The sequence below is a fragment of the Podarcis raffonei genome, chromosome 5, assembly GCF_027172205.1.
Source record: "Podarcis raffonei isolate rPodRaf1 chromosome 5, rPodRaf1.pri, whole genome shotgun sequence".
Classification (NCBI taxonomy): Eukaryota; Metazoa; Chordata; class Lepidosauria; order Squamata; family Lacertidae; genus Podarcis; species Podarcis raffonei.
The window spans coordinates 96,828,192-96,853,022 of NC_070606.1; the positions used below are offsets into that span (position 1 = coordinate 96,828,192).

General features: G+C 48.1%; 1 protein-coding gene across 1 annotated transcript; it reads right to left on the minus strand.

The window, feature by feature from the left end:
• Positions 1 to 735: 735 nt before the first annotated feature.
• Positions 736 to 23,692, minus strand: CHRND (cholinergic receptor nicotinic delta subunit). Its single transcript, XM_053390815.1, has 12 exons — positions 23,566 to 23,692; positions 20,379 to 20,524; positions 18,940 to 18,984; positions 18,376 to 18,485; positions 16,657 to 16,812; positions 15,724 to 15,839; positions 11,565 to 11,765; positions 10,796 to 10,907; positions 9,842 to 9,956; positions 7,661 to 7,865; positions 3,052 to 3,170; positions 736 to 1,145 (listed from the first exon to the last, which is right to left on the minus strand). The coding sequence occupies exons 1-12, from the start codon at positions 23,609 to 23,611 to the stop codon at positions 963 to 965; spliced, it is 1,554 nt and encodes a 517-aa protein (XP_053246790.1). The 5' UTR covers positions 23,612 to 23,692; the 3' UTR covers positions 736 to 962.
• Positions 23,693 to 24,831: the final 1,139 nt, after the last annotated feature.

Here is a 24,831-nt window from a genome sequence, read left to right on the forward strand (position 1 = left end):
GAACAATATTACCTTAAAACCCCCAGCAGGAATGTGTAGAAGCTCACTTGCCAAATGTGCACACAGAATAAATATGAGATCTGAATGACCCATTTGCAAAATGAGCTTCATGTCTGGAAGAGGGGTGGGGGATAAATTCAGTTCAGTTTGCATTCTAATGTGGACCTACCTAATTTGCTCCTCCTGATACGATACGCAAACTGAAACACAGCCATCCTTTAAGCTTTGTACTTCTCTAAATTTTGCAATGTAGCATTCCGACCAATAATGTGCACAGAAATTGGTATAACAGAGGAAAGCATGCATTAAAAAGGCATATATTTGGGAAAATAAAATTTAAAATGCAGTTTATTGCTGAAAAAGTCTTGGAAAATGTCTATATTAGTCAAAACTGAGTATATGTTGGATAAATGCACACTAAACTCTGACAATTTTTCACAAGGACTCTTTTAAAAAAAAGCAAACTGATATGTGGGGAACTGAATCTAAGACAATATTAGGCTAGATGGGCCAAGGGTATCTGACTCGACATCAGGCAGCTTATAATATTTCTATGTCATGTGCAAGAATTTACCAGTGATGGAAAGAGATACATTTTTTTGTGTGGAACATAGTGAGGGTGGTTTTCCTCACCCAGAGACACATTGCCTAAGAAAAGTTACGTCAACCTTTTCCCCTTGCTATCCAGAACTCTTCTGCCTGTACATGTCCTCCCTGTAGTTTCGGAGCCAGCGCTTGGGACACACAGCTTTTATTGCACCGCAAGGGACAAGGCAGAAAAGCAGAAACAATTTAAGAGATTGCAACACAGCAGCTGGCTTGGGAGGGGAGTGTGAGTGAATACCGGCTGCGTCCATCTCACAAGTAAGAGGAAGGGAAGAAGACTGGCTCTCAAACGGAGTCAAGGGCCTGGTGCAGCCCTCTGAATCTGGGGAGATGGGGGTCAAGGGTCCCCTCCAGCTCTAGATGTAATTCTTGTTCACTTCATTGTAGTCGTAGGGGTCCCCTTCGAAGGGCAAGGGCGGAGGGTGATTGTAGGACCCGTTCAGGAAGATCCACAAGGTGCCGAGGCTCAGAACGGGCATGACCAGGAAGAAGCAAAGGCGGTCCACCGTGCGGGCAATGCTGTTCCAGTTGTCTATCTCCTGCCAAAGAAATCGCAAGGTTCGGAAGGGCCCAAAGACCACAAAATCTCTCCCCCCCCCCCGACCAATGTACAGAGGTCACGGCCCAATTCAAGCACACACAGACCTTCCCATTTCCCGGCCGATGCATACAGTACATTCTGCACCACAGCCTGACACAGAAAGTGAGGATATCTAAGGATGCCCTCTCAACAGCTGGGCTGCGCCACAGAGAATAATGGGATTGTAGAGCAGGAAGGGAAGCCAAGGGTCATCTAGTCCAACCCCCTCTCAACTAAAGCATCCATGACAGATTACCATCCAGCCTCCGTGGCACATGAGCCAAAGGCTGGCCCTATCATTTGGTTGGTGTGCACAGGCAGAGATGAAGGATGCAAAGGGAGGGCAGTTGGCTCCCAACTTGAGGAGAGGTTACATTTTGGCAGGGGGTGGCGATTGTGTGGTGTAATAGCCTAGGACTCAGGCTCAAAACCAGAGGAGTCTCAGTCCGCACCGGATCCTTTGCCTCAGGCGGCATCTGAACTAAGTCTGGGGCCTGATTCTGAAGAGCTCCAGTCTGCACAGGTTCCCCTGCAACAAGCACCAGCTGGGCCGAGTCAGGGGCCTGAGCCTGCCCTGGCTCCAGATGCGGGGATGACCTCGTTGCCTTTGGCTGAGCAATCACTTACAGCTGCTCCACTACCGGTTGGGTCAGGGGAGGCTGAGGTGGCCCCTGGGTCTAGTAACCCACCGACGTCTCCCGAGCTGCAGAGACTAAGGTCTGAGAGAAGGAGAGACTTGAGTACTTGTAGGAGGAGTGCTCGCCTTTGGACGAAACAGGGAGGTGAGTCGCCAGGGGATCAGGACCGGCCGTTACCCCGACAAAGATAAAAGGCTGCCGGACCCTGTCCCAGGTTGTGGGAGCAACATTGCTGTTTGCTAGAACCTGCCTGAGATCCTGTACCTGTCCTAGTCTGGTTTCCTGCCTTGTGTCCTGCCTTGACCCTGTCGGACTGACTCCCAGAGGAACCTTTGGATTCTGGACCGGACCTGGACCAGCACATGTGGAAAGCCAAGACGGCACATAGTCATAGCAACCCCAGAACTGCCCCTGTGTGGCCATCCTTAATTTCTCAAAGCTGGCATGCCAGGCAGGCCTTGCTCCCCATGAAACCAGAAGGCAGAGAGCCTCCTAGAGCCAAACAGACCTTCCCAGAGCCCAGGAAGCAACGTGGAAAGCTTAGAAGTCATTTCTGTGGCAGGAAAAGAGCTTCTAAGCCTCCGCCTTGCATGCACTTAATTTGTGCGGTGTTGGCTGACCAGCCGCCAGATGTGTAAAGCTGCAATCCTGCAGTTAAATGCGTTGCAAGTTGCGAGCCTGCCGTATTGCAAAATTGCAGGTATAGGCTTGGCATGTACAAGGTCCCAGGTTCATCCCCAATGGCACCTTCTAGGAGAGCCATTCCATAGCCCTTGCCTGGAACCCTTGAGAGCAGCTGCCAGTCAGTGCCGCACAGCACTGAGCTAGATGGAATAATGATCTGACTTGGTACAAGGCCACTCTAATATAATCATTACTATTTAAGATGATTCAACATCGTTAAAAATGGTTGTATGTTTGGCAGAGATTTAGCCTCAGTCCCTCCTAATCTCCTGGATCCAGCAAAGGTTAAAATCCAGCGGAGGCTCCAATTCCCAGAGTTCTCTGGGAAGAGGGGTTGGTTATTAAACCCCTCTGGGAATTGTAGCTCCGTGAGGGCAGCAGGGGGAAGCCAGGACTGTTAAAGTGGAATGATACTGCTTTAAATGCGTAGTGCGGACGGGGCATCGATGACTGTTGAGGAGGAATCCATTGTAATCTAAGGCACTAGCAAGGAGCTGTGGGCTCAGAGGAACCAAAGGTAAACGAGAGATGAGCCAAGCCCACCTCATTGTAGTCATTCTTGTCTCGCGTGTGCTTCACGATGAAGTTGGCTCCCGTGATGGCTGGCTTGATCTCATTGTAGAGCTGTTCCTGTGTGCCCTCCACCCCGTGGGGGTTTGGCCCTAGCAGACAGAGAGGAGAGAAGCGGTGAGCAGGTTACGTCCAGGAAATGGGGGGTGGGCTGGGGTTCCTCACAAATGCAGGGTGAAGGCAGCCACCGAGAGGGCAGCACAGAATTTGGGTCCCAGATCCGGGATCAAGCAAACTGGGCTATGATGGGTGGAGGGAGGAATTCAGTTCAGTTTGCACTTTAGGGTGAAGCTACCCAATTTGCGGTTTCTGGGGGGACCTGAACTGAAATGTACAGCCATCCTTCACAGTGCAGTTCTCCATCCAAGCAGTGGGCACAAAAATGTGTCGGCTGCATATAAAGTCAATATCAAATATATAATAATAATAAAAAAATTTATTTATACCCCACCCTATTGGCTAACACCAATAAAACCACAGTAAAAACATAATAGGGGGGAAGGAACCAATTTAAAATACAGGTTAAAATACAATTTAAAATGCAGCCTCATTTTAAGAGTATCCGATAGATCAAGACCGTAAGGGGAGGGCAACATAAGGGTCAGACTGAGTCCAAACCAAAGGCCAGGCGGAACAGCTCTGTCTAGCAGGCCCTGCGGAAAGATGTCAAGTCCCGCAGGGCCCTGGTCTCTTGTGACAGAGCGTTCCACCAGATCGGGGCCAGTACTGAAAAGGCCCTGGCCCTAGTTGAGACCAATCTAACCACCTTGCGGCTTGGGACCTCCAAGGTGTTTTCATTTGTGCACCTTTTATTTGTGGACCTTAAGGTCCTCCGCGGGGCATACCAGGAGAGGTGGTCCTGTAGGTACGTGGGTCCTAGGCCGCATAGGGCTTTAAGGTCAAAACCAGCACCTTAAACCTGACCTGTACTCCACTGGGAGCCAGTGCAGTTGGTAAAGCACTGGATGAATGTGATCCCGCGGCAAGGACCCCGTAAGGTGCCTCGCCGTGGCATTCTGCATTTTGGGGAAGCAAAAGCACATTTTATTAGGGAAAACTTCTTTGCAGAAATGTGCATATTAAGCATAGCTGGCAGATTCATCCATCCCTAATCAAGATGACATCAGTGGACTCATAATCGAAAAGGGGCATCATGGAATCCTAGAACTGTAGAGTTGGAAGGGACCCTGTGGTCATCTAGTCCAACCCCCTGAAATGCGTTGAGAATATCCTCTCTGATCTTTGGAGCTGCTGCTGGGGCGCAGGGCCCCTTGCCAGCCCCAGAGAGGCCTCCCCTGGCCACCCACTGGAACCAAACCCGGGCCAAAGCGAGACTTGGGTGGCCATGCAGTCCACTTCACAGAGGACAGTTCTCTACTTGAATTAATCATAGACTCATAGAATCACAGAATTGAAGAGAAGGAAGGAACTACTGCGACTAGAGGCAAGGCGGGGCTCTTGCAAGATATTGCCAGACCCCAAAAGCTGCCTCCTTGTAACCCTAGTAAGTGAGGCTTCAGTGGGGTTGTCAAGAGTGTATGTACTGTATTTTTCGCTCCATAAGACACACTCTTCCCCCCTAAAAAGTAAGGGGAAATGTCTGTGCGTCTTCTGGAGAGAATGCGTGCTCCCTGGAGCCGAATTGCCCAGGGGCAAAAAGCAGATCATCCTTTTTTTCTTTTTGAAAGAGGGAAGTGGGTGTTGAAACAAAGCCGCTGATCGTTTGCCGATCGGGGAGAGAGATAAGGGATGCTAGAGATAAAGGAGGCTGCTTGGGAGGGGGGAGGTAAAGACAGCAAACTTGCAAGGGGGGGGACAGGAAGGCTAAAGCAATAAGGAGAGAAATTAGGAGAAAGGGAGGAGCAAAAAACTGCTCCAGCTAAGGAAAAGACATTAAGGCAAACAAGAGGGAAGGGAGTGTTGAAAGGAAGCAGCTGATCGGTGGGATCGGAAGAGGGATAAGGGACGCTAGCGGAGGCTGCCTGGGAGGGGGGAGGTAAAAACCCATGGATTTTTGCATTGGGTGACCCCAAATTCACCATCAGATCACATGTCTGTGGCCACAGCATGAACCACAAAAATCATACAGCCACTGTTTCATTCAGAATATTTTTTCTTGTTTTCCTGCTCTAAAAACTAGGTGCGTCTTATGGTCGGGCGCGTCTTATGGAGCGAAAAATAGGTCTCGCACGCAGGGCAGCGCCTTCCTGTTTCACCTCAGGCGGCAAGATGGGATGGGCCACCGCTGCTTCTCTGCTTACAGGGGCTCTAATCTGCCCAGGGGCGGCTGAGGGTGTTTTGAAGACGCCGCAGTCTGATTTGCCACCGATTTGCAAGATTTCTGTGTTCCCTCCGCAGTATTTAACTTATAAATTAGTCGCCATGCGAATCGTTGTCACTGAGTTGGCTGCATAACGTTTTTGGAATAAACATTCCACAATTTACAAGCAGATGGGTGTGTGTGATCACAGAGGTCCCTTCTCTAAGAGGTGGGGGCCGCAGGAAAGGGGCTCAGGCTCTCCTGCCCCCCCCCATTACAACAACCCTCCAGTGTTCACAAATGCAGATTAGCGCATCGTCAATGCCCGGGCTTTCAAACATTTATCTATTTATGAACAATATTTCTAAGCTGCTGTTCTGATAACAGCAATAATAAAAAGCACAGCCCACAGCGGCAGCGCAAGGCAGGCATAAAAAATTTACAACCCAAGCGTTTACATCCACCAGCTAAATTTACAGTCTATAAAAACAATATTCGAATTTCCTGGCAGCCAGCGTGTTTTGGAGATGGTGCTCTGGTGTTAGATAAAAATTCAGTTTGAATTTGAGCCACAGTGAACCAGAGCAGAGGTTCTACTGACTGGACACACCTGTGTGTGTCAGTTTACAATTCTTTTTAAACTTTCCTTGCTTTTCACATCTGACCTGATGTGTAATTATAATGCATATTTTATGTAAGTTGGTTAAGACTTTTTTAAGGATCATTACATCCTGGTGCAGAAGCCTCTCTCAGGCCCGTTCCAGTTCTCATAAAAAGCAACCAATGGAGGTCCCACTGCGATTCAGTAGTGGAGACCTACATTGGCTCCCAGTATGTTTCTGAGCAAAATTCAGTGTCTTGGTGCTGACCTTTAAAGCCCTAAACGGCCTCAGCCCCGCAGACCTGAAGGAGCATCTCCACCCCCTTCGTTCAGCCCGGACACTGAGGTCAAGTGCGGAGGGCCTTCTGGTGGTTACCTTACTGCAAAAAGTGAGGTTACAGGGAACCAGGCAGAGGGCCTTCTCAGTGGCGGCGCCTGCCCTGTGGAACACCCTCCCATCAGATGTCAAGGAAATAAACAACCATCTGACTTTTAGAAGACATCTGAAGGCAGCCCTGTTTAGGGAAGTTTTTAATGTTTGATGCTTTATTGTACTCTGGACGCTTTCAGCCAGATGGACGGGGTATAAATAATAATAATAATAATATATTATTATTATTATTATTATTATTATTATTATTATTATTATTATTGATAACTGAGCAGTCCAGGCCTCTTCCTCTGGCCCTTGGGAGTATCCCCAGGCCACACACCCCTTTACCCTCTGCTGGAGTGTTTTTGCCTGGCTGGACTATGTCCTAGAACACCTGACCATGCCTCTTACCTGCATGGACTGAGGGCAGAGAGGGGCATGTGAATGGGCATAGAAACCAGCCTCCTTTGCAACCGTAAAACCCACTTTTGCCTCTGGCCCCGCCCACCAGGGATATTAAAAAATAATAATTTTATAACTTGTGCCTCCTTGTTCTCAATTTGACCCTTTTACCCGGTTTTGCAGGTTTTGTGGTGTTTTATGCATTGTGACTTGATGTTATTTTTATTGATTATAGTTTTGTAGTTCTTTATCATAATTGTTAAGTGTAAACTGTTTAATTATCATCTGCTGATATTTAATTCTATTATAGTCCAATGGATGATTGAATATTGCTTTGTTCAATATAGACTGTTCATTTCAAAGTTATGTTTTTATCATGACTTTTGTGCATTGGATCAGGTTGTTATTAGATGTCTTTTTTGCTGTTTCTTCAGCTTTGCAGACTGCCTTGTGCATAGTAATATAGAAAGGCAGTATACAAATTAAAAATGAGATGGAACAAAATAAAATACAGTCATACCTCGGGTTAAAGACGCTTCGGGTTAAATCTTTTCAGTTTGTGTCCCGTGGCGACCCGGAAGTACTGGAAAGGATTACTTCCGGGTTTCACCGCTCGCGCATGCGCAGACGCTCAAAATGACGTCATGTGCATGCGCAGAAGCAGCAAATCGCAACGCACAGATGTGGCTTGCGTTCTGCTCAGGTTGCGAATGGGGCTCCGGAATGGATCCCGTTCGCAACCAGAGGTACCACTGTATGGCCCGCAGAAAACTGTTGAGAAGAGCATGTGGTCCCTTGGCTCTGTGCCAGCAGGGCCCATGTTCTCATGCGCCTGTCCTGCCCTCCGTAAGTTCTGCCTCGTCTTCTCCCCAAGCCCTCTGAGACGGTGGCCCTCTTCTGCCCCCCTGGGAGCAGTGGCCACCCTCTGCCCCCCCTTCAAGCTCACTGGCAGGGGTGATGCGGCTAGCCAAGCCGTGCCTCTCCGACTGCTTCTCAAACATCAGCTCGCTGCGGGACTTGACGGTGAAGTACTCCTCCGCCTTGGCGATGTAGCCCACCGAGCTGCATCGCCGGATCACCAGCCTGTCTTCGGGCTCACTCTCGGCCGGTTTGGACATGTGAAGGAGGCGAGGGAGGGTCTCCAGGAAAAACTGCAGCATTGGGGAGACAGGGAAGCAGAAAGGTTGGGGGAGGTGGCGTCATAAGAATTCTAAGCACTCAAATATAATTTAAATGTTCATAAATGTCCAAGGCAAACACACGCATAAGTATATAAACCACGTGTCTGAAACAGTACAGGAGAGCAATCCTAAAGCCAGTTTGACTCTCTCAAGTTGACCTCAAACATTCCTCTGCCTTCCCTTTGTCTTTTTGCTTACAAATCCTGTTTTAAGGGCGCATCTGTGTATGAATAGGGTGAGCCTGCGACCCGGACTCAGGGACTAAATATTAACCATCAGAAAGGAATGGCCAGGCTGCCCAGGTAATGCAATCAGTGACCATTATCAGGTATCCTGGCAGGCAGGATCTCTGCTGTAGACCGCCTCCTTCTGTGATGTATGTATGATGTTTTGGGGGGTGGTCTTGGGCTACAGGGTGGGCAATTCTAAGGGTTCCTCCTCCCTCCTGCGTGTGAAGGGGGCACCCTGTTGCAACAGTTTATTGAAGATCAGGCTTACTAGCTGCTTTGCTTCTCAATATTCTCTGTTTGGTCTCTGTTATTTTCTCCTACTGATAGCAGACCCACTTAAGGACACTATGTGGGCTCTTGGATAGGGGGAAAGGAACAGTTTTTTCTTATAACAGTTGGGAGGAATATCCCATGTCTGCATCCCCTCCAACATTCCCCTGAAGAAAATCGGGGCATGTAAAATTGGGATGGCCATCTTTGGGTGCCGCAAAACCCAGCGAAAACACAGCACCACTGCAAGCACCAGCTCATCCCTGGGACTTTCTGGGATCAAATCAGAAGCCAGGGTGGCTTCTGTAACTCTGGGAATTACAATAGGGGTGCTTGGAAGGTATGTTGCTGCTGTGCATTGAGGTCTAAAAACTGGCCTTCAACCCACACAGGGGTCTTGGAGGCCTCCTTGTGGAAGTGATTAGTCCTTGGGGACAGGCCGTAGCTCAGGTGGTAGAGCGTCTGCTTGGCATGCAGAAGGTCCTGGGTTCAATTCCTGACAACTCCAGGTAGCACTAGGATCAGACTTCAGGGCAGCTGCCTACCAGCCCCATCTGGTACTCCGGCTGAGACCCTACCAGCCTGTGGACTGTCTCGCCAGAGTGGTGCACGCTCTGGTTATCTCCCGCTTGGACTACCGCAATGTGCTCTACGTGGGACTACATTTCAAGGTGACCCAGAAACTGCAACTAATTCAGAATGCGGCAGCTAGACTGGTGACTGGGAGCGGCCGCCGAGACCACATAACACCGGTCCTGAAAGACCTTCATTGGCTCCCAGTACGTTTCTGAGCACAATTCAAAGTGTTGGTGCTGACCTTTAAAGCCCTAAACGGCCTCGGTCTGTATACCTGAAGGAGCGTCTTCACCCCCATCATTCAGCCCAGACACTGAGGTCCAGCTCTGAGGACCTTCTGGCGGTTCACGCCCTAGGAGAAGTGGTTACAGGAAACCAGGCAGAGGGCCTTCTCAGTGGTGGCGCCCGCCCTGTAGAACACCCTCCCATCAGATGTCAAGGAAATAAACAACTATCTGACTTTTAGAAGACATCTGAAGGCAGCCCTGTTTAGGGAAGTTTTTAATGTTTTATCGTGTTTTTAATATTCTGTTGGGAGTCGCCCAGAGTGGCTGGGGAGGCCTGGTCAAATGGGCAGCATATAAGTAATATTATTATTATTAATGTTATTGTTATTATCATCATCATTATTATCGTTATTATTATTATTGCTGCTCAAACCCAGAGAGCTGCTGCCATTCAGTGTAGGCAATAGATGGTCTGACTGGGTATAAGGGCAGCTTTGCGGCCCAGTGGAAATTTCCAAGAGGTCCTACTCTGACACACCAACCACTATGCTACACTGCCACGCTAGCGGTATTTCCTGGGCGCATGGTATGTGGGATTTACACATCTCCACCCCCTCCCTGTTACCCGGCCCTCACAGCTCACCTCTTTGGTCCAGTCGGTCAGGATGTGGGTGCTGGGGGTCCGGAAATGGATGTTGAGCTCTGTGACGATGGCTACCCCCACGGCAGTCACAAGCAGCATGACGAAAAGCAGGTACCTGCCCAGGGAAGGGGGGAGAGGCAGAAGGTGTATTTGAAAGAAATGGGGGCCAATATGTCAGGCTTCGGGGAATCGCCTTCCTCGCCCGTGGCAGTGAATAATAAGATCAAATAAAAGGAATATCTTACCAGTTAGATTCTTTAATAATCACCGTGAGAGACAAAAGAACACATCTCCCTAGAAATTGCGGTGCTCCCAATTAAAGGTTACTCCCCGCTCCGTCCCTATTAATCTACGTCACTCCTATGTCTTGTAATCTGAGCTTGTACGCTCTGCGCTTTCTGTTCTGACACTTTATGAGCTCTTCTTGACCTTGGGGAGGGCGGTGGAGGAATGCTACCCAAAGACTGTGAATCTGTTAACCCTCTCTCTCCCAGTTGTTCTTCTTCTAGCTGTTCCCCATCCAGTATTTCCCAGCTTCTGCCTTCGGAACTATGCCCCTCTGCAAACCACTGTTCCAAATCTATACTGTCTTCCTGCTCCTGGGAAAACTCAGGAACAAGGGGAGGGGGTAGCTCCCACCATTCTTCCTCAGTGCAGCCTTCCTGACGCAATATTTATGATTTCAAATGATGGCGCCATGCACAGCTGCTGCCCCACTCAAGAGCCTTCCAGGCAGCTGCACAATTCATACTGAACGACGGAAATAATCTGAACGAACAAGGAAGGGGGAGAATGCAAAATGATAAGGATCACAAAGGGACAAGCAGGCTGAGAACACAAGGAAAGGCTAGCTGCTAGATCAGGAGATTCAAGAGGGAGAGCATAGCCATCACGGCTGTTCGAACTTGATAGCCTAGTCCTCCAAGATAGTGTTCCAGGCAGAGCAAGACTTACTTGCCAATGAGAGGGATGGCTAAGGAGGTGGCTGGGAGACGCTGGGAGATCAGCAGCAAGAAGACAGACTGAGCCAGCAGGATGGAGATGGCCAGGGTCACCTTTTCCCCACCTGCAAGGCACAAAAGGAGGAGCAGAGGGGAGTTTATTAGCCGCTTTCGTCTAGGAAGCAAGACATAGAGACTCACACAAATAGTATGAGCGCTGAAATCAACTGCAACAAACAGGAGCAATGAAAACTCAAAGCACACCTTTGCAGGTAGAAGACAGGCCTTGTGGAACCCGCCCCACTAAAAGAGGCTCCAAATACCTGAAAGCCTTCAAATTAAGGGTCAAAAGGCTAGGAGAAGGTAAAAATAAAGAATAAGTTGCCTGGCACCTGCAGATAGAGAAAGATAGTGCCAGGTGTGGCTCCCTGGGGAAAGTATTCCACAAACAGGGAGCCACTACTAAAAAGGCTCTTTTAGAATATCACCACCCTCTGGGCCTCCCATGGAGGAGGAAGACAGAGAAGAGACTCAGATGATGATTGCAGGATATGGGTCAGTTCAAGAGGTAATTCTTCAGGCATTGGGGTCCTGAGCCACATAATTCTCTATAGATCAAATTGAGCCCAGAACTGGTGCTACACATCCCACCCTCATTGGCACATGGATATGGATAGCTCAGTTGGTTAGAGCAGTGTGCTGATAATGCCAAGGTTACAGGTTCGATTCCTGTCTGGGGTGGCTGCATACAGGGTTGGACTCGAAGCTTCGATTTTGCTCACAGTCAGCAGGCAGGTAGAAAATCAGGATGATCATGAAGGCGATGAGGATGCAGGGGGTGACGATGTTGATGATGTAGAAAAGGGGCTTGCGCTTGATGATGAGGTAAAAGGTGATGTCCTGGTGCTTGTTGCTGTCGCGAGGGGCAGACGGGTCAGTGTTTTTGCGGGCCGGCCTGTGAATGATCTCCCATTCGCCATTCTCTGGATAGGAGAGAGAGAGAGAGAGAGAGAGTATGCCGCAGTTCACAGGAACCCAAAATGGAGAGGGCTCCTAGCCAGTGGAAGTACGGCAGCAGCGTTAATTCGGTTTGCAACTTAAAGTTTAATTCTGTTAATGTTAAAGTCAACAAGCCACGAGGGAGATGGCGGTGTTGCTCAGCAGCCAGTCGGAGTGGCACAATCTCTACTGAGGTAACACATGCTCTGGTTGGCTGCGTGGTTCTGAGGAAGTCTTCCCTCTGTGTGTCTGGTTGTGCGTCTCCCTGCTGTGTACAAGGCTGTAAGTAAGAAGGACAAAACCTCTCTACTCCTTTCTCCTCAATCTTTTTTTGCACCAGCGGGCTCATTTTGGAATCTGGAGAAAGTGCCAGGGGGGTGCCAGTCACAATATGGCTGCTGTCAAAATGTAGAGGGGCACAATATGGCTGCTGTTGAGGCGCAGCATAATACAAAATGGCCGCCACATCTAAAAGAGTAGGAATAAGAGACCGGCATCTCCACCACCAGTGAAAAAAGGCACCTACATCAGCCAGTGCCACACAGTCACAGAGAGAAGCTCCTCTGTTCAGAATGGATGTGAGGGTAGGCATCCAGTCCTGACATCCAGGGTAATGTGTGATACAATACGATGATCTTTATTGTCATTGTCCCATACAGAACAACAAAATTGAAAAAATCTACATCAGACATTCAAAAACCAGCAAGCCTGCTATCCCAGCCTGGTTAGCCCCCTAAAAACTCTGATACCCCATAATTAAATACAATATACTCCCATAGGAACTACCTTACAGTGTGTTTAAAACCAAAATCACATTTGGATAGAAACTGTTTCTCAGGCGGCTAGTCCTAGTCTTAATAACCCTGTACCTTCTTCCAGAAGGCAGAAGCTGAAAGAGATAATTTCCGGGGTGCGCACTATCTCTGCAGATTTCTTATGACACCTGGAAGCATAGATTTGATTCAAGGTGGGAAAAGTGCACCCAATTATTCTCTCCACAGTCTTTACAACCCTGGACAGCATTGTTTTTCCGCTGACCGTGCAGCTCCCAAACCACACACAGAGGCCATAAGTTAATACACTCTCCACAGTACAATGGTAAAATGCCATCAACAGGTCCTTTGAGAGATTATTTTTTCCAGAGGATTCTCAGAAAATCTAACCTCTGCTGTGCTCTCTTCATCAGGTCTTTAGTGTTTGCTCCCCAGGTTAGGTCATCTCTCAACTCCATTCCCAGAAATCGAAACACCGAGACCTGTTCCACACACTTCCCCTCAATAATGAGTGGCTGAATATTCAATTTACATTTCCTAAAGTCCACAATAATCTCTTTATGCATATGCTCATGGGACATTTTCAAGGGAGGAGAGGCCGAGCCAGTGCAAACATGAACTGAGCAGGAAGATCAAACCATCTCTTCTCTACTGTTGATTTTTGAGGGGTTATTGACTCAGCCGCCATCTGCAATGAGGTGAGCAGATGGGAGTCCTGCAACAAAAAAGCTGCAGCACGTCTGCTGAGGACTCCAGCCACTCCATCCCATCCCTTCTCCCCCTGCCCCCCGCCAGCTACACAAAGCGACGGCACGCAGCGAATTGGATCCGAAAGAGGGTGAATTACTGTGCTATTACTGGATCTGCCAAATGGAGATGCTGTGAGGATCACAACAAGATAATTGTGAGAAAGCGCTTTGAACGCTCTGCAAGTTCCACATAAACGCAAGGAATTATTATTTTGTATTGACGGGCCGTGGCTGCAAAGTGCTGTCAATGCTTTATTGGCTTGGAACTCGGGGACTGAGCGCTGATAAGTAAAATTACTCCCAAGCTCTTAACAGGGGTGTCGTGAGCATTCAAGGAGAGGGGGACAGATTCACAAGGCCCATGAACCAGGAGGGAGGCAGGCAGGGTGGACATTTGGCATTCTCCCAGAGAATGCTGGGAGATGTAGTTTCATTAAGGATGCTGCCACATTGTGGCTTAGGGCCCTCGTGTTTATGGGACCGCCTCTCCTGGTATGCCCTGCAGAGGACCTTAAGGTCCATGAAAAACCATAATTTAGAGGTCCCGGGCCCTAAGGAAGCCAGACTATCCTCCACCAGGGCCTTTTCAGTGGTGGCTCCGACCTGGTGGAATGCTCTGTCCCATGAGAATAGGGCCCTGCAGGATTAAACCTCCTTTCGCCGTGCCTGTAAGACAGAGCTATTCCGCCTGGCCTTTAATTTGAATTCAGCCTGATCTTTTATTCCCCTTCCTTCCCTCCCCGTCCCCTTTTATGAAGATTACCCGCTCTGGGACCCCACAGCTAATTCTCCCCTGGTCTCCTCGCTGGCCCAAGTAGGACTAATTCAGCCAGCTAGCCCTGGTGACTATCTAGTGTTTGTTAGATGGATTTCCCCTAAATTGATTTCTGAACTTTGAATTTTATTATTATAAATGTTTTTATACTGTATGTTATGCTGCTTTTACAATTGGTTGTTAGCCGCCCTGAGCCCAATTTTTGACCCAGGAAGGGCGGGGTATAAATAAATAATTTATATTATTATTATTATTATTATTATTATTATTATTATTATTATTATTCTCCGTGAGAGGGTAAACTACAGGTCCCAGGATTCTCTAACTGAAAGGTCTAACCTCAGGCCCTCCAAGCCGCTCTTTCTGGCCCTTGAAACTTTAACCATGCCACACCCTTCTCCCTTGCCATTCCCTCTCCTGGCCCTGCTTCATGCCTACCTTGGGTGCTTCTTCCTGAATGAGATGTGTCCTTGAACCCTGACAATGCCTTCCTGGAGGAGAGTAAGGTGTGTTGGTGTGTCTAAACTAGCCTACTGTACAGGGCCGGATTTAGGTTTGATGAGGCCCTAAGCTACTGAAGAGGAAGGGGCCCTTTATATATCCAGCTGTCCTTTGTCAACAACAAATTGTTGCCTTATTTGTGTTGAATATAAAGTCATACCTTGGGTTACGGACGCTTCAGGTTGCGCGATTTCGGGTTGCACACCGCGTTGAACCCAGAAGTACCAGAACAGGTTACTTCTGGGTTTTGGCGCTTGCACATGCGCAGAAGCGCTAAATTGAGCTTTGCACATGCACAGAAGCGCCAAATGGCAACCCGCGCGTGTGCAGATGTGGCGCTGCGGATTGCGAACATGCCTCCTGCATGGATCACGTTCGCAACCCAAGCATCCACTGTATGCTATATGATAATTTATGACCCTAATAGGTATCTAAAGCCATAATGGGATCAAAATAAATAAATTATGTATTACATGAAATCAATCAGTAGGCATAAGATTCATACCCTTAGTCTATGCTGCCTGATCATCAATCTACAAGCACTCTTTAATATTAGATAACAGGTACAACAGCTTGACCTACGTTCAAGTGTGCTGCCCTGCAGTCTACAGCTGCATGCTACATGTTGCCATGCCACCAGCGCATGCAGAATGTAGGCACCCTATATATAGAAATGAGCAAACCAGTGATATTTTAGGGAGCAGGCTAGCAGGCGGGGCCCATTACTTATATCATAGGAGCCTACACAACACAAAACACTGTTGCTGCATGTAGGTTTTATTTTATTTGTTTTTTTATCTTGTGAAAATGTACATCCACCTTTTTTCCCCTTTAATTTTTTGGGGGACCCCCAAGAGTGCGGGGCCCTAAGCTATAGCTTGTTTAGCTTATACATAAATCCGGCACTGCTGCTGTACAAAAGTGAAAATTGCACTCGTTGCTCCGCCCAGTTTGCCTCTAGCCCCGCCCACCGCCTACACGTGGCCCTTGGCATGTTGCCCAGATCGGAATGCAGCCCATGGGGTGGATAATCTTCCCCCAGCCATTGAGGACAATGGTTTTCTGCCCTACAACTTTTGGGAGACCTCCTCCCACCACAGCTGACCCCCCTATAGGAGGACATTCCCCCCTCCCCCCCACTTACCGGTGAATCCTTCCGGGTCGATGGTGATCCACTGCACCACGTACGACTTATTGGTCACTTCGTCTTTCTTCAACATGAGTTCCAGGTTGATCTCGTTGGCGCTGTACATCAGAGAGCTGGGAAAGGCAGGCGGAAAGCCAGTCAGCAGAGAATCCTGTGGCAGAAGGTTCCACGGATGCCTTTGAACCGTCTCTGCCCCACCAAGCAAACTTCATAAAACAGACGGACGGTCTGTTTGAAGCCTTTAAAAACAACACCCCCACCCCCACACGGGAACCTCAGGCCCAGTGACACCCCCCCCCAGACCTCAATAGCTGTGAGTCCTGCAATACAGGGGGTTGAATTAGAGCAGGGATGTCCAACCAGTAGATCGCAATCTACCGGTAGATCCCCGGCTGATCCTGGTAGATCGCGGGATCTCCTTAAAAAAGCTCAACAACAACTCTGGGCAATCTATCCACCCCACACACGCTCCTCCAATGACAATGGGTAGATCACTGCCAGATTCTTTTATACTGGGAGTAGATCACAGTCTCTGGGGAGTTGGACGTGCCTGTATTAAAGGGAACCAATTCTGTGATCAATGTGTACCAAAAAGGAGAGAGCGTGCACTCGACAGGGTAAAGCGAGCATAGCAATACGTATATTACCATCTGGAAATGCGTTATACGAGGGGAAATGGTTTGCCAAAAAAATGTCTGAATCAGAATAATACAATCATAAAACTGTCGAGTTGGAAGGTGTACCCCGGGGGTCATCTAGTCCAACCCCCTGCCGTGCAGGAATCTTGCTCCCAGCGCGGGGCTCGAACCCACGACCCTGAGGGGAAGAGTCTCGCACTCTACTGAACGAGCCATGTGGCAGTTTCTAGGGACCCAACCACCCAACCACACGCGCCGAAGAAGCCCAGCAAGGGGGCTGGAGGTTCCTCACGTGAACTTCAAGGTGCAGTTCTGCCAGTCGAAGGGGAAGTAGTTGACGTTGATGGGGCAGGCGCTGCGGAAGATGGCGGGCGGCAGCCAGTAGACGCTGCCGTCCGAGGAGAGGAGGATGTTGGCGTCGTAGGTGGCCTCAAAGGTCCCGTCGTTGCTGCAAAGGGAGAGGGAGCCATGGGGCTGGGAAGGGCATCGTCCTTCCGGGGAACTGCTTCCTGTCCGCTGTGGCAAGGCAGGCCCCCAGGAAGCAGGGAGGATGCAGAGACACTGGGCAGGATCCTGCGCCAAGCTAAGGCGATCCACCCATCCACGCAGGCCTTTCAGCTCACCACGTGGAACCGTGGCCTCTGCCCTTCCCCTGAAACCAGACCTGGCCCACCCAGGAGGCGAAGTGAAGCTGCCATCTCAGTCGGTGGAAGCCCCTGAGGTGTTTCCCCCCATGGGTGACCCCCCCCCACCAGTGGAGAAGTTGCTTTGGTGCCAATTTCCAGGACGATTATTATTATCATCGTATTTTTCGCTCCATAGGACGCACTTTTCCCCTCTTAAAAACTAAGGGGGAAAGTCTGTGCGTCCTATGGGGCGAATGCAGGGGGGAGGCAGGCAGGAAAAGCCCCCAAGAGCCGCACACAAGCTTCGTGCGGCTCTTGCGGGCTTTTCCCCAGGAGGGAGAAGGGACTGGTGGCCAGTCAGTCCCTTCTCCCTCCTCTCGGCTGGAGAGGCTGCGCAAGGCTAAAGAGGAAGCCAAGGCAGCTAGCGGGGTGGATCACACTCGCTGCCTTGGCTTCTTTAGCCATGCTTCTTTAGCCACGCTGGAGAGGTTTAGCTCCCGGCTGGAGAGGTTGCACAGCTATGGCAGAAGCCAAGACAGCCAGTGGGATGGAAAAAATTATATTTTTTCCCTTGATTTCCCCCTCTAAAAACTAGGTGCGTCTTGTGGTCCGGTGCGTCCTATAGAGCAAAAAATACATTACTTCTTAAATCTGTATACCGCCCCCTTCATCCGTAGATCTCAGGGAGGTCCTCAGCATAAAAATACTAATATAAATATGCATAATGCATAATCAAAACAAAGACAAATGAATATCCCACGCCCTCCGACCACCCACTCTCACAAACACATTTAAAAGGGTATCAGATATTAATCACTATGCAAGCTTTAGTAGACATCTGAAGGCAGGCCTGCATAGGGCAACTTTTTAATGTGTCACGTTTATTATGTTTTTATATATGTTGGAAGCAGCCCAGAGTGGCTGGAGCAACCCAGTCAGATGGGCAGGGTACAAATAACGAAATTATTGTTATTATTATTGTTAACCAAAGGCCTGGTTGAAGGGAAACGTTTTCGCTTGCCACCTAAAGGCATATAACAATGGCACTAACTGAACCTCCCTAGGGGGAGCATTCCACAAATCTTGGAAGATCTCATGGGGCATTCAAGATATCGTGAGATTTCGGCGTGATCTCGCTGGAAAACGGCCTTGCTTCTGACCGTGGAGATTGTGCGGCAACGGTAGGGCCGGGCAGCACTTCCCATTTTGCCTCTGGTGGCAAGACAGGACATGCCACCCTTGCCCTGCAGCCCACGTAGGAAAGAACCAGCCTGGAGGGAGACATCGCCCGCTAAGGTTCTGCAGAGCCAGCTGCCTCAGAAAGCAGAGGAGCATGGTGGTCCCACTGATTTGGCAACCCTAAGGGCGACTTAGCTGGTGCTCACTTGTTCTCCAGGACAATCTGAGGCAGCCACAGCATGTCTGGCCGCAGGCGGAGCACACTGACGCCGCCAAATTCTGTCTCGTTCCATTTCAGCCGGTAGTCCATCCACTCCTGCGGGGATTTACTTTATTTTAATTACCTGCAAAAAAAATTCTAAAATGCCAACGTTAAGAGAGAGAGAGAAAATTCACAGCAGCAAACAGCGTGAGATCAGCAATGAAGTTACACCCTCAAGACAGAAGCCTAATGCGCCACGAATCAGGAGTTCAAAGTAGCACATTAGCTCAGCTGGAAGCAATGAAGATATACAGTAGTACCTTGGTTCTCAAACGTCTTGGTCAGGGGTCCGCAACCTAAGGCCCATGGGCCACAAGCGGCCAATGTGCATCGTTTTGCATGACTTTGTATGGGAAAACGCACCTTGGTTTTGGAACGCATTGGTTTTGGAATGGACTTCCGGAATGGATTAAGTTTGAGAACCAACACACACACACACACACACAAACTTCAATGACCAGGCTTTGATTTGGGTTGGAGGAGCTGGCAGGGGCATTCTCCTACTCACGTGCTCAATCCAGACATTGCTAGTGAGAGTTTCGTCTGCCTCTTTCTGTAACAACACACAATAAGGGAGGATCAGACCCAGCGGCATGGGAGAGTTGCGTGCCCCCCCCCCAAAGCTCAACAACTCTGAGCTGCCCCCCTAAAAAAGGCTCCACAACTTTGGCCTGCCCCCCAAAAATTGGGGGCGCTGGGCAGTTTTTGCACCCCTGCGCCGCATATGCTAAAGACGGCCCTGGGTAGCATCGCTTTTGTCACAGAGGATGCTGAGGCTTTGAAATTAGGCTGCTCCAATTAGGAAGAGAAGGAGAAGGGAACAGGAACACAGGAAATTGCATCACACCAAAGCAAACCGTTGGTCCATCTATCCCAGACGAAAGGCAACGGTTCTTCAGAATGCACACAATAAATTTATGGGGATTGCAATTGTAAAATTGGGACGGGCTTTGGGGATTATATGATCTAACCAGCAGGGCAGGATCTGCAACACAGGACGCAGATACAGTAGCCCTGCGATGATGGCCATAGCCTGAGATGGTTTTGAACCAGAGCTTGGACAAAATAAGAACCTTGCTGGATCAAGCCAATGGTCTCTCCAGTCCAGCATCCTGTTCTCACATTGGCCAGCCAGATGCCTGAGGGAACCCACATGCAGGATCCAAGCACAGACCTCCTGTGGCTTCCAGCGACTGGTATTCAGAAGCATCGCTGTCTCTGACTGTGGAGGCTAGCATTTGTGGCTAGCAGTCCTCAATGACCCTCTCCTCCTTTATGGATTCATCTAACCCTCTTTTAAAGACAGCTAGTCCTTTCCAAATCCCAGAGGTGAGGTTTATCAACGGCTTCTAGCCACAACAGTGAAATGGAGCATCCATGTTCCGCAGCAGTGTACCTCCTGAAGGAATGACCGCCGGATGTGGAGCACACTTCCACCCGCAAACAAGCCACAGCTGTCTGAACATCATGCCCTCTATCTAACCTTTGCTCTCTTAGCTTTCTGCCGTGTCCTGTCTGTGACCTTTGTCTCCTTCGTTATTCATTGTTCAAGGGGAAAGTGACACAGTGGAAACAGGTGCCAAAATAACTTTGTACCACCCCACAATCTTGGGACTGGAAGATGTAAAGGGCACAGTCCAAAATGTATCTGATTGGTTTTGCATATTGTGCTAATAAAAAGAGCCTCCGCAGAGCTAGCTGGCAGCTTGCTTGTGCACAGCTCACCTGCATTACCAACTCCTGCCTCATGTCCTTCACTTCAACCTCTGAATGCAAGATGTGGGGAGGGGCTATGGGCTTCCCAAAGGCATCCAGTTGGCCCTGTGGGGGAACAGGAGGCTGGGCCAAATGGGCCTTTTTGGGGCTGATCCAGAGGGGCTCTTACGCTCTTCACGTAAGACAACAAGTGGTGAGCAGTTGCTGACGGATCCCGGAAGGTGGGCTCACCAGGGAGACGAGATTGGAGAGGGTGAGCGCCAGGGAGACGGTGACGCTTTCGTCCTTGGATTCTACGGGCCGCAGTTTACTGTTGTAGCCATTCTCCTCAAAGAGGTACTTGATGAGCTTCTCCTCCATGTTCACGCCCAGGGTTGCTGGAGGGAAGAGGAGAGAAGCAGGGGGAGCTCAAATAGACCCCTCTTTTGCAGTGGTTCATCCCAGGAGCTGGCCAGAGAAGTGGCAGAGCTTTGCTACAGCTCATCAGCCTTCCTGCAAGCTCAGACATTTATTTTTATTTTTTTATTTATTAAAATGTGTATACCGCCCTTCATCTGTAGAACTCAGGGTGGTTCACACACACACACACACAAAATACAACAAAAACACACAAAAATGCATAATAAAAAAACAACAAGGCAATACCTCCCCTCAAACAGATTTTAAAGGGTAGGTAAAGGGACCCCTGACCATTAGGTCCAGTCGTGACAGACTCTGGGGTTGCGGCGTTCACCGCCAGAGCCGTACCTATTTATCTACTTCCACCTTGATGTGCTTTCGAACTGCTAGATTGGCAGGAGCAGGGATCGAGCAACTCGAGCTCACCCCATCGTGGGGATTTGAACTGCCGACCTTCTGATTGGCAAGTCCTAGGCTCTGTGGTATAACCCACAGTGCCACCCGCGTCCCTTTTAAAAGGGTATCAGATGTTAATGAGCCAATGGCCTGGTTGAAGAGGAACGCTCTCACCTGGCACCTAGAGGGGCAAGATGAAGGAGTCAGCTGGACTTCCCTGGGAACAGCATCCCACAAATCTTGCAAGATCTCATGAGATTTCGGTGAGATCTCACTAGAAATTTACTTCATGCAATTCATACACTGCCTGGTCTCAGGAAACAAGCTAACCCCAAAGCCGTTTACGAAAGAGAAGACGAAACAATAAAATGACCAGTGGGAAAAAAATAAATAACAGCAATTTAAAACTTTCAAAGAGTTAAAATAACAATAGGCTAGAAACAGATTAGAACTCGCACCAGCTTTCTGAGCACCTGGGTGTTGTTGTTTAGTTGTTTAGTCGTGTCCGACTCTTCATGACCCCATGGACCAGAGCACGCCTCCTGGGTAGGCTTGTCTAAATGAAAATGTTTTTGGCAGGTGCCGAAAAGAGTGCAGTGACGGGGCCTGGCTGACATCAGTAGGAAGAGTACCTCACAACAGCCCTTTGAGGTAGGATAGGCTGAGAGACAGTGTCACCCTGTGAGCTACGATACGATACGATAATCTTTATTTTCATTGTCCCATACAGAACAACGAAATTGAAAAAATCTACATCAGACATTCAAAAACCAACAAGCCTGCTATCCCAGCTATCCCAGCCTGGTTAGCCCCCTAAAAACTCTGATACCCCATTTTTAAATACAATATACACCCATAGAGACTCCTTACACTGCGTTTAAAATCAAAATCGCATTTGGATAGAAACTCTTTCTCAGGCGGCTAGTCCTGTACCTTTATATCCCTGCACCTTTTTCCAGAAGACAGAAGCTGAAAGAGATCATTTCCGGGGTGCGCACTATCCTGCGCTATCTCTGCAGCTTTCTTATGGCACCTGGAAGCATAGATTTGATCCAAGGTGGGAAGAGTGCACCCAATTATTCTCTCCACAGTCTTTACAACCCTGGACAGCATTGCTTTTTCCCTGACTGTGCAGCTCCCAAACCACACACACAGACCGCACAGAGCTTTCTGGCCGAGTGGGGATTCGAACCCTTGTCTCCTGGGTTCTCAGTCGGCTCTCAGTTTAACCCTTCAGCTGAACCTGGATGCAATATCCCTCTGGTTCTGCCCCTCTTTTGAGTCAAGGCAGCTGCAATACAACAACCCCCCTTTTCTTTGAATGCTCTCTGTACCGGAACTCCCACGCTGGAGCATGAAATATGAGAAGAAAAAGAGTTCCCCTGAGCAAACACAGAGTGCCCAAAGCCTTTCCCCGTCTCCACCACCTGGTAAGTTTCCAGGTTCAAGAATATGCCTTTCTCTAAGAAGGCATGAAAGATAAGTATCCACAAGAATTTTGGGGAATAAAATGTGAAAATTCTCACATAGAAAATGAGAAGAATTGTGCCTATGCGTTTTGCCTCATCTATCAGCTTCGATAAATGCTGGAAGCTTATTCTGGTTTAACATGAAGGGGGATATATAATGAAATGAAAAGGATGTTAAAAATAACCTTTGGGGGGGGACCCCAGAAGATTTTCTTTTGGGAATTATAGGGAGAGAACTACCTAAAATGTATAGAAACTTATTCATGTATACTACCACAGTGGCAAGAATGTTACTTGCCCAAAAATGGAAAGAAGCAGAGGTCCCAGTAAAGGAAGAATGGATACAAAAACTTATGGAATATGTAGAAATGGCGGAAGTTACCGGAAGAATAAGAAATCAAGATAACGATTTTTTAAACAAAAGAATGCAAATGGTTTATTGAATATTTACAGATAAATTATAAACAGATAAAAACATTGGCAGGGTTATTGTAACAACCTGCAGTTTCATAAGAGTATATATTTAAAGAAGATGAATAAATGAGCAAATTAAGTTCATTTGGATATGCAGAATGTGTTAAAAACAAATTTAAGGAACTGCAGAAAGAGGGGGAAGGAGGTCAAGTTCTGAAATGTAAAAATGAATGTAAAATTAGTGAAATGTATAAACTTGAAATATAGATGATGATAGATTAGATAGATAGATATAGATAGATAGATAGATAGATAGATAGATAGATAGATAGATGATAGATGATAGATAGATATAGATAGATAGATAGATGATATAGATAGATAGATGATAGATAGATAGATAGATAGATAGATAGATAGATAGATAGATAGATAGATGATAGATAGATGATAGATAGATAGATAGATAGATAGATGATTAGATAGATAGATAGATAGATAGATAGATAGATAGATAGATATAGATAGATATAGCATGAAGGGGCAGAAATGTCCTTCCTTCTCCCTCCTCTTGATGCCAATAGCCTGAACCCCAGGACTCCTCTCTAGAAGTGAACCGTTCCGCATATCCACCTCCAAGCCTCCCAGCTTTGGAAGCCACCTTCTTGCTGGGAGCACCTCCTGCGGCTTCTCCCACTAGGCCCAAGTCTGCAGGCTCTGGCAGGCAGCTGCATCCTTACCTGGGAGGATGAAAACCCAGAGCAGAGCGAGTGTCCGCCTGTCCATGTTGGCACCCGGGTCGCCTGTGTCGTCTCTGTGCCCAACTCCCCCTCTGAATGCCTCAGCCGTGTGTGTTTTTTCCGAAGGGGACGGAAGTCCGAGCTGGGACCGTGACTTGGGAATGCGGACGGATGGTGGCAGCTGCAAGGCTGGCAGGGGCAGGCAGAGGGAGAGTTCGAAAATAGCTGCCAGACTGAGGAACAAGAGGCAGCAAATCTATCCCTTCCTTCCCTGCTCTGAGTCAAGAGGGATGTTTTGCTCCGGGTAAACGAGGGACAAAGAGTTGGCTGGGTTTGAGCTGCCCCACATGGGGGGCTCCAGCAGAGGGGCAAAGCACCCCGATCCCAGCCTGACCCATCAGTATGCAAGATGTAGTTTTTGTGCTGCAGCCAAACTATGGGGTGTCAGGTGGAATGGAGGTGCAGGACCAGTTTTGGGGGCAGAAATGGAGCAGTTTCCATAAGAACAATTGTGGAATATGGATATAAAATGTACCTCATGTTATGGTTTAAGGGAAAATTATATGAAAATGATATATCAATGTCTTGTTGTTGTTTTAGTGTTTATAATATTAACTTGTAAGATATGGATTTGTTTGTTTTTTTGTTTTGTTTTGTTTTTTGTCTTTTTTAGTTTTCGAATGTTGTTTTTTTTGTGTTGTGTATTGTTATCTTTTGATATCTTTCGTGTTGTTGTTGTTGTTGTGTGGAAAATACTAATAAAATTCTTTTAAAAATTATAAAAAAGAAAGAAAAGAAAATGCCTTAAGAGAGAATATAATGAAAATGATCTATAGGTGGTACATGACACCAGTCAAGCTTGCAAAAATTTACCATTTGCCCGATAATATGTGTTGGAAATGTAAAGAGACTGAAGGTACATTCTTTCACCTTTGGTGGACATGCCCAAGGATTAAGACTTTCTGGGAAATGATCTACAATGAAATGAAAAAGATACTTAAATATACTTTTTTGATGAAACCAGAGGCCTTTCTCCTGGGCATGGTCGGCCAATTGGTGTTAAAGAAGGACAGAACTTTTTTTATGTATGCCACAACAGCAGCAAGAATACTTATTGCAAAGTACTGGAAGACACAAGATCTACCTACCCGGGAAGAATGGCAGATGAAGGTGATGGACTTTATGGAATTGGCGGAAATGACTGGCAGAATCCGAGACCAGGGAGAAGAGTCGGTGGAAGAAGATTAGAAGAAATTTAAAGACTAC